This window comes from Orycteropus afer, unplaced genomic scaffold (genome assembly GCF_000298275.1).
Source record: "Orycteropus afer afer isolate SDZICR_OR568_19922 unplaced genomic scaffold, OryAfe1.0 scaffold01103, whole genome shotgun sequence".
Classification (NCBI taxonomy): Eukaryota; Metazoa; Chordata; class Mammalia; order Tubulidentata; family Orycteropodidae; genus Orycteropus; species Orycteropus afer.
The window spans coordinates 198,639-209,271 of NW_006922690.1; the positions used below are offsets into that span (position 1 = coordinate 198,639).

Consider the following 10,633-nt stretch of genomic DNA (forward strand, 5'->3'; position numbering starts at 1 on the left):
GTGCATGTCCCACAGATGGTGACGAGTATTCTCATCTTTATATATGGACAGCACAAATAAGATATGAATTTCAAATAACCCAACATAACTCACTTTCAAAAAAGAGTGATAAAAATCCCTTAATTCTTCAAACTGGTCTTTAAATATCAACAAGCGTGCACTGGTGCCTTAAATGACAAACCTAGAAAACAATCTAAAACTTGCCTGTTAACACAAACATATGTACCAACTTCAATTTTCATGCTAAAAGTGGTTTGTTTATAGTCCATTTCCTCCACATTTTTCTTTTTCTCTATTTTTTTTGTTTTTGAGGGGCAGACTTGTAAAAACATCAATTTAACTTGCTAGGTGGTAGTGGTTTGTTTTTCTTAAACCCACACTGACAAATTTGCTGATCTACTTTACCTATTCAAGTAGAATACTGTGTCAAACTTCTGATCTCATTTAATGAAACCAGTTTATATCTGTATTATTAGTCTTCAGGAAAAGTTTAAATTTTTCATAACAGATTTCTTTACTCCTCTTATCTTTCATTTCCTGCCTAAATCCAAGTTAAAATACACAATTTCTATTGGTCTTTAATGAAGTTCAATTGTGTACTGTCCTTTCCTTTGCATGTCACAGTTAACTGTTCACATACATTAAATATTATTAGATATGTTCTGCTCTTGACCTCTACACACTTACAAAAGCAGCTTTGTACTTTGTTTGGTGTGTGTTTTACTATACTGGCTCACGAAAAGCAGTTTTCTCATTTCTAAGCATGGTACTTTACAATTTTTAATGCATTAATACAACAGTGCATTGGAAAAATTACTGAGCCTCTACAAAATAGCTTTACATTTTTAAACAAATGAATGTGATTTTTTTTTTTCACTTAACACAGCATAGGCTTTTTAATATTTCCACAAGATAAATATCTCAATTAAACTAAAAGCTCACTCTACAGTGTGCCACAAGTGATGGGTTTAGCAGACAGTTTATACATTTAGAAGATCCTAACCTTAGTGTTATTTACACTGACATGTCCAGTATCACCTAGACTGAAAGGTGAACAAGTTGATATTCATAATGTAGCTGTATTTGTGTCAAACTAATAACTGGAAATGGTATAGTTTTAAGTAATTACTTATGAAACATGTACTGTAAGTTAGTCTAAACTGGGAATTTCCTTCACCCTCTCTCTTATGACATGGAAACCATTAAAGATCAACATGAAACAGAAAGGAGCCATTGCTAAGGCAGATCTTTTAACATAACAAGGGATAAACAAGGATATATGATAAATTATCAGTAACAGAAATGTTATTGATTCAATTGGTACTGAAATCAGATTTTAGGCCCTAAAACATTGCTTTATAAATATTTTATTCTGGAACAGAAATTGGAGAAAGGACAGTACTTCATTCTGAAAGCAATGACTCAATTCAGGTTGTTACTTTACATTTAAGCACCACTCAAAAAGTGGACATGAAACAAGTGATTCCTGTTTGCCCATCACTATATCAACTATATAGCTGAGAGTTCGGATCTTAATTACACAACACTTTCTCTGTTACCAGAAGCTAAGACTGCTCTGCGACATATAGGACATGTAGAATTCTCAGATAACCAGCGATCGATGCAGTGGACATGGTACTCATGGGAACAAGGCAGTTTACGAAGTTTGTTGCCTTCTGTATATTCTGTAATGCAAACACTGCATATTTTTAATGCATCATTTTCACCAAAACTTCTCATTGCCAAGTTGTCAATTTGTTCTTTGGTGAGTCCTCTAGGTTGATCATCATCATCCTCATTTAAGAGGAAAAACTGAGCCAGACTAAGGAAAGGCAAAGAGCCACTTTCATCAAATGTTACTGGGGCCCTATGTCGACCCTCTCGCCTAGCACCTGATGATGAGCTTCCTTCATGACTGCCTTCAAACACTTCTGAACTAGTTTCTGAACTTTCACCACGGGAACTGGAACTAGGATTAGAACTGGAACTTGAACTGGAACCAGAACTGCTACTACCACCAGAACCCCCTCTTCCATCCCGTGACTCTGCTCTTTCCATATTTCGACTTGGGACTGAGCCACTAGGCTCTGAATCACTATCGCTGTACATAAAGTAGCTTAACTCACCAAAACCTGTCATTATCTGCCTTAACATGGTCTGGATGGCAACAGATGTAGTTTCGCTTAAGCCAGTATTTAAAATTCTACGAATGGGAATTCTGATGGTACTGACATAGGTTCTCACACCTGCCCGCTCGGAACGTGAAAACGTACGCCTAAAACCTCCTCGTTCACTTTCGTAAGTGACGGTGTTGTTTGGTGTCTGAGACCTTGACCGAGTTCTGCTAGCTATGCTGTCTCTCTGCCGATATTCTCCAGGACGAACTCTTCTTACTTGAAGATCAAGGACTATAGTTGGAGGTCTCTGTCCTGATCCAGTAGATTCACTACTACTGCCTGTTGTGTCTGAAGAACCTGCTCCTTGAGAGGCATTTCTTGTTCCAGAAGCTGCAAAAAGACCCCTGCTCAGCAACTCAGGTCCAGTTATTTGCTGTCTCAACGTCACATGGTGTCGGGTTCTAGAACTTCCCTCAGTCTCATTTACTAAAGGGTTTTCAAAAGTCTGAGATGAGATACTATGATGAGATCTTCGTGGAATTTCACTCATTGGATGCAGAGGTGACCTACTTCTTTCAGCTCTTGCTCTGGTTCTTCGATGGTCTGGGCTTCTGCTTCTTGCCCTTCTCTGACCTCTGGTAGGTGGGACTTCTGTTAATGCTTCAGTTGAATTTCGTTCTAATCTAGATGGCCTTGCAGATGTTGATTCAGATCGTGGATTTTCCACTTGCCTTTGGCTGTTGTTTTCCATATTTTCTCCACTAGAACGTCTTGCAGATGGCTCATTTTCATTCTCTGGATTTTGGCTCCCATTATTACGGTTAACATTTATCTCTAAACTGAATCTGAAATCGCCACTGTTTGGATTAGTCCGGCTCACTGCTCTCCAAGATTGGTTTCCTCTCTGCCCACTTCTTGTTGTATTTCCAGTTTGTCTGACAGAGTTAAGCCAGTCTATTATAGAGTCACCATTAGACACATCGTCTGAAGAGTCACCACCTGTTTAAAAAAAAAAGAGAGAGAAAAAGAAACTACCAAATTAGGACAATCATAAAATAGTGCTCTGAAATTCTGTATAAAAACAAAGAGCTTAAAGTATTGAAACAGATTTCACATTTACAGATTTTTGTAAACTACACTCCATAGATAATAAGCAGATAAAGACAGGAAAGTTTCAATTCCACTGAAAGAGCTATTGAATCCTACAGAAATTCAGAAAATTATTTTTTTAAAAGAGAATATGGCAGGAAGTCTATTTTCAGTATTTCATCATATATCAATATCAAAACCAACGAAACCTAAAGCTATTGCTGTCAAGTCAACTCCAACTCATAATAACCCTACAGGACAGAACTGCTCCAGAGTTTCCAAGGCTATAATCTTTACAGAAGCAGACTACCACATATTTCTTCCACTGAATGGCTGGTGGGTTTGAATGCTGACCTTCTCATTAGCAGCTGAGCACTTAACAACTGTGACATGAGAGCTACTCATCATATACCTAAAACTGAAACCCATTACTGTGAGTTGATTCCAACTCACAAGCAACCCTATAGGACTGAGTTGAACTGTCCCAGTGGGTTTGTAAGCTGTAATTTTTATAAAAGCAGATTGCCACATCTTCCTCCCACTGAGCAGCTGGTGAGTTTGACTGCTGACCTTCTAGTTTAGTAGCTGAACATTTAGCCACTACACCACCAGGACTTCTATCATATACAGAGCCTAGCATATCACTGTGGGACTATCAGAAGACAGTATTTTTAGTCCACCATCAAAATTCTAATGTAACCAAACAAGGTAAACACCACTTAAGGTATAATGCTAACATTTTAGTTCAAATGACATTTTCCATCAAATTTACATTAATCTATATTACTTCTCCTAGGCTCTTGATTTGTCTTTGATAATGAATGCAAAAAGTTGTTCAAAACTACAAGACTGCTGTAGTCACTGAAAAATATAAACAAGGTTTATAGATTTAATCATTTGGAGAAAAAAAAAAGGTGGGGGAACCAGGTTTGCTGGTCTGATAGAGCCTGGTAGAACCCTTAGCTGCCCTTCAGGTCTGGAATTAAACCCACATCCATGGTTTCCAGCCAAACAAAAGACAGGCATATGAGTTGAACATTTACCTCAAGTAGATACACTCCTTGGAGAGAACAATGATGGGAGAAAGAAGGGCTGCTTATGCACAGGGAGACAGCTCAGGGGGCAGGAGTGCTTGGAGAGATGGACACTGGGAAGAGGTAACTATGGGGAGGAAGTGGGAGGGGAGCTGTTGCATTGTGGTAAACTGTGGTCAATGTCATGAGACAAAGTGTATGTGAACCGCTGTATGGAAAGTAAATTTGCTCTGTAAATCTTCACCCAAATCACAAAAAACTTACAAAAAAAATGTTTATAGATTTAAAAGAGCAGGGTTTCTCTTGTCATTTTCAGCCAGTTAATTCTTTGTTGTAGGAGGCTGTGCTGTGCATTCATTATAGGTTATTTACAGCATCCCTGGCCTCTATCCATTAGATGCCAGTAGCACACCTCCAGCTGTGTTAACCAAAAATGTCTGCCAAATGTCACCTCAAACAAAAAAGACCAAACTCACTGCCATCGAGTTGATTCTGGCTCATAGCAACCCACACTGGGTTTCCAAGGCTGTAAATGTTTACAGAACCATACTGCCTCAACTTTCTTAGAGCAGCTGGTTGGTTTAAACTGCTGACCTTTTGGTTAGCAGCTGGTTAGCAGCCAGATGCCTTAACCATTACACCACCTAAAAACGAAAAACCAAACTCCCTGCCGTTAAGTCAGTCCCAATTCATAGCAACCCCTCCGTGGGTTTCTGAGGCAGTAGCTCTACAGAAGTAGACTGCCCAATCTTCCTTCCGAGGAGTGGCTGGTGGGTTTGAACCGCCAGTCTTCTGGTTAGCAAGCAAATGGCTTAGGCACTATACCACCAGAGCTCCTTAAATGTCCCCTAGAGGACAAAATTGTAAGCCATTGGGAACCACTGAATTAGAGTATGCAGCATTTCTTTTGCCAATGATGAAGTTGCATGCCTACACAGAAGGAATGATTCAGGAAGTGTGAGGAAATTTGAGTGGCGGTGAAAAACAAACAAACAAACAAAAAAATTAAATAGGCTATTTCTCACTATGTCTCAATACAAACCCAAAGCCAAATTGAAACAAAAACACTGAAATTCTCCCCAAATATCAAGTAAATGGCCTTATGAAAAGTTACTGAATTTGTGCCATATCTGAATAATTTTGGTTGACATTTACTATTAGGAAGTTCTGGTGGCACAGTGGTTAAGGCATTCAGCTGTTAGCCAAAAAAAAAAATCGATGGTTTGAACCTACCACTTTCTCAGTGGGAGAAAGATGAGACAGTATGCTTCCATATAAACCTACAACCTTGGAAACCTTCTGGGCAGTTCTACTCTGTCCTATAGGGTACTATGAGTTGGAATCAACTTGATGGCAGTTTTTTTTTAAATGACATTTACTATTATAAAGTTCCTTATCTATTCCATCCTCTACCCCCAAAAGTAAATTATACCTCGATTTTCATCTGAGTTTTGTGGTGGTGGCCCTTCTTTAATTTGTTGTAGTCTTCTCAGCAACTCTTCTTCAGTACTTTCACCTGAAAGCAGTTTTAAAATGTTTGCCAAATTACAAATGAAAACCAGCGACTCTTAACTCTCTCTTAGATGAAAACCAAAGTAAAGGCAACTTGGATAAAATTCACTTCTTAGGGAGCTCAATATTACAACTTATATTTATACAAGTTTCCTTCCAATTCAGAGTGCTTTTGCATACAATATCTAATTTTTAAAAGATGCAACTCTAGATAGACACTGTCATCTGCATTTCAAAATGAGGAAACGGACTGACTTCCCAGAAGCCACACCTTATCTGGCACTGTTGGCTCAAAATGCACGCCCTCTCAGAAGAATCATGCTAAAATCTTACCTTTTAAAATTTAAGCAATCACCCAAAGGTTAGTAGAATTAAATAGAGATAAGGAGGAAGAGAGATAGTGAGTTTTGACTGGGATCAATTGGAACCTAAATGGAAAAAAGAAAATAACCAAGCACAAAGTTCTGTATAGTTGACAATTTTACCCAGAGGCTAGCAGTGGAAAATCATAACTGGGATATACTCAGGGAATCAGGAATCACATAAAATAGATTAAGTCTGCCCTAGGAAATAAAGTTATCAGTTATTCCATACTTAGACCATGACTAGTAAGTTAAATAAAACAACAAAATATTCAGTTCTATTCTTTTCTATTTCATTCATTGCAAATTCCTAATATAATTCATAATTTAAAAATTATCTCCAATGTAGGGTAATTCTAAATATGAGTGAATAGAATTAGGCAATAAGTATGGCAGTAAATATCCTTTCTTATCCCTTGTATTAAAATTGCATTTTATAATGTCCAAAGAAGCAGATTTTTCAAAACTAGTGCAAATATTTTTAGAAAGTCAGAATTTGCATATATAAATCCTTAAATTACATGTAGCATACCTGGGGTGCCTAGCAAATTGTTATCCCTCATAAGCCTATAATCTTCTTCACTCAGGTTATTTACAAATTGATAGAAAGCTTCTTCCCGATCCAATCGGTCCATCTGACTTCTGCGCTGTGCTGCAGACTGATCACCACTTCCTTTATCGTTGGAATCTGTGTTTTCCATCTTGTTGAACAAGTGGAAAATTATCTAAAAGGATAAAGGAGACCACCAATCTTGAAAACAACAGTCAGTATGCATTCTACACAACACTTTTAATTATGTGAAAACCCAAAATGCAGGTCAAGATGTGGATTTTAAGACCTCAAATGCATGAAATTTCATGACAGAAAAACTCTTAGAAAAGCACTGTTACACAGTAAGTCCTTGAGTTATGAATACTGGACTTTCCCACAAATCACAATTGCTCTGTACTGTTATGTAAATTTGCCCTCACTTTGAAACGACTGAACCACCCCCAATTGAAGCAACCCCTGACGGGCAACAAATTCTTCATCACAATCACCTTCACTTGCTGCATATGCAGCTTTTAATGCACCTGTTCCAACTTACTTACAAAATCAACTTAAAGACAAACTTAGGAACTGATATTGTTCGTAACCGAAGACTGCCTGTACTAGGCCAACTACAGCTCAAGGACTAAATCCAGCCCTGCTGCCTGCTTTTATTCTGCTTCAAATCTAAGAATGTTTTTCGTACTTTTAAAGGGTTAAAAAATAATATTTTGTGACATGTGAGAATTATATATGAAACTCAAATTTCAGTGTCCATAGTTTTATTTCAACACAGCCACATATTCATTTGCATTATGTCCTGTCTACTTTTGTCTACAATGGCACAAAAGTAACTGAGTAACTGCAACAGAAAGCAATTTCTTATTGCTCTGTATTGATGATTTGTGCATGATAAACTGCAGTGATGCAATTATAATAACATCATTGAGTGCCACAGGTATGAACATACTGTGACATTTATTTCATTTATTACCACTGCATATTGATCACGTCAAAAGGAAAGTGGACTTTGAATGTCATACTTAAAGGTACAGTGAAGTGTGAATTATTTTTTATCATATTCCATTGCAAAGAATTATGTTTACTATGCAAAGACACCATAACTGTGATAAGTAAATAGACACTGACATCACCAGACTAAGCACTAATGAAAGTATTCACAACTCACAGGACAGCTATGGTCTGAAAAATCAGAAAATTTAAAATGATAAACTATTTCTTTCTAAAAATGACAACAATGAAGCTTCAAACAAATTGCATTCCCAAGTGGCTTTTGTTAGCTAAGCAAGGAAAGCCATTAATCAATGCGGAGTTAAAGTCTTTGATTGCAACAGCTGAAGAAATGTGACCAGAAAAAAATACATTTGTTAAAGATTAGCTTTTCAGTGAGTACCACCCACCCACTGCCACTGAGTCAATTTCAAGGCATAGTGACCCTATAGCACTGAGTAGAACTGCTTCATAGCGTTTCCAAGGCTGTAAGACTTTACAGAAGCAGACTGCCTCATCATTCTTCCTGGCAGTGGCTGGTGGATTCGAACCACCAACCTTCTGTTTAGCAGCCTAGTGCTTTAGGCACAGTGCCACATGAGCTCCTTTCAGTGAGGGATATTGGGAGCAACATCAATAATCAATTGAAAAGCAAGGCAAATTATTCTGAGTGGTTTTCTTTAGTTTTTGATGAGTCAACAAACCCTATTACTACTGTTCAGTTGTTTTTATTTAAGGAGTTCAAAATTATAGAAGTTAGCCCCTATAAACAGTCTGCCTGGAACAACTTGAGGTGAGAGTATTTTCAAAGTTGAGAGAACACTAATTTAACACAACCTGAAGTGGAATCTGCAAAGATGTGTTACAACTGAGATTGGTAAAAACGTATAAAGACAAATTTATAAATATTGTAAAAGTGTAAGTTAAGGATTACAGTTATTCATTATTATATCTACCAGCAGGTACTCTGCAGAAAATACATGTATCTATCTTGTTATTGAACCAGGAACCATTCAGTCTGTGGATTTAACCATCATCAGTTCTGTGAATTTCTGTCAAAATATAAGCTGAATGTCCTGATTTGCCCTACCACACAGCCGTTTTATGACTTATCAGTGGTAGGTTTATTGTGCTTTTTTGGTGCTGAGGGCCAAGATTAAATTATTTTTCTGAATGAAAAGAAGTGTCTTCAATTACTATTATTAAACAGTGAATGGCTTGGGAAATTAGCTTTTGCTGCAGACCTGAAAATGTTTCTTAATGTATATGACCTAAAATTACAAGGGAAAACAGTATTTACATGCTAAACTTACAGTGAGGTAAAGTAATTTCAGCAATAACTAATGTAGTAATCATAAGTAATGTCATGCTGCTTTGTACATTTCCTGTGCTGTCAAAGAAATGAAATCTCCATTCTCACACAAATTTGAAGCAGAAATCATTTCTGAGCGTAAGCTACATACAGTTACAGCAGTATTTTTTGGAACTCAATGTAGCACAAAGGAAATTTCCCTATCTCATTTCCTTAAATTAATTTAACTGTGCAACTGAGGAACTTCCACATAACCTTCAGTTGAAAGTGATAATTCTGCAATGTAATGAGTATATTAAAAGACATAAATATCAAGAAAACAATCTAACAGACTTTTATAAACGCTTTCTAAGAAAGAGTATGTTTCATTAAAAGTAATGCTTGTGAATTGATACTAGTATCTGTCAGTGCCTAGATGTATGAAAAGGTATTTTCAAAGATGAAGTATGTAAAATTTATTTTAAGTCAGCATTAATAAACATTTGCAAATGACTTTCATAAGGAACACTAACTTTGAACTCTAATTAAGCAAAATGTTATCCCCCCACCAAAAGAGAATGACATTCTTCTCACTTGTTGACCTATATTAAAAAACATTGTACTCAATTATTATTATGGTGTGAATATTCTGTTAATGAAAACTTAGTAAAATATGGCTTATCTGTGTTTATATAATACTCTCAATTTTCCCTTTTGGTCCATAAAGCCTAAAACATTTACTGTCTGGCCTCTTAAAAGTTTGTCAACCTCTGCTCTAGGTAATACATAAAACTAGACAAAAATTCTTAATTATCATTCATTATTTGTATGGCTTTCAGAAAATTATAACACTAGTAGGTTTCCATATTCTCAATTAATTACACAAATAAAAAGCAAGGCCGTAAAGAGCCTAAAATAAGGGAAGATGTCAAAAAAATTTTTCATTCTCAAATCCTTTTCTTTCCCACCTGATTCACTTTCTCTATGTTCACATCAACGTAATATAAATGTATTCCATGGACATATGAAAATGTGATTTATGGAAAAGAGGTAAAAGATTGCTGCTAGGATTTAGCCCCACAACCACTACCACATGCCCACAAATAATACATGAAGTGTCAGAATGCTCAGAAGTCAATACTAAAGAGAAAATAAAACACAAATCCTCTTCCAGATCTAAAAAACAAAATCTATCCTGCCAAACTCTGCCTTCCTGTTTAGCCTAAACAAATTTTAGTCTAAACATGGGCACATCTAGATCTCTATATTCTATTCACCTTACATTATCATTTAGAATTATCCTATCATTGTTTAAAACAAGTAAGACAACAAAGTCAAGGAAGGGGGAGGGTGAAGACTGCAATATAATTCTGACTCATGGTGACCCCTTGGGTGTCAGAGTAAAATTGTAATGCTGAGTTTTCAACAGCTGATTTTCTGAAGTAGACTGCCAGGCCTTTCTGAGGTGCCTCTGGGTGGACTCAAACCTCTAACCTTTTGGGGTTAGTAGTCAAGTGCATTAACTGTGCCACCAAGAAACTGCTCAGTATCATAAGTAAGACTCCCTAATTTCATTAAATTACAGAAATTTCTGACAAATTTTTTTTTTTTTATTAGGATTTGGGTGAAGATTTACAGAGTAAATTCACTTTTCATACAGCAGTTCACATATACTTTGTCTCATGTCA

The 10,633-nt window shown here is 36.6% G+C and overlaps 1 protein-coding gene across 1 annotated transcript; it reads right to left on the bottom strand.

Annotated features, from left to right (window-relative positions):
• Positions 1-1,536: 1,536 nt before the first annotated feature.
• Positions 1,537-6,815, bottom strand: RLIM (ring finger protein, LIM domain interacting). The gene is made up of 3 exons (XM_007958732.1): positions 6,647-6,815; positions 5,673-5,756; positions 1,537-3,116 (listed from the first exon to the last, which is right to left on the bottom strand). The coding sequence occupies exons 1-3, from the start codon at positions 6,813-6,815 to the stop codon at positions 1,537-1,539; spliced, it is 1,833 nt and encodes a 610-aa protein (XP_007956923.1).
• Positions 6,816-10,633: the final 3,818 nt, after the last annotated feature.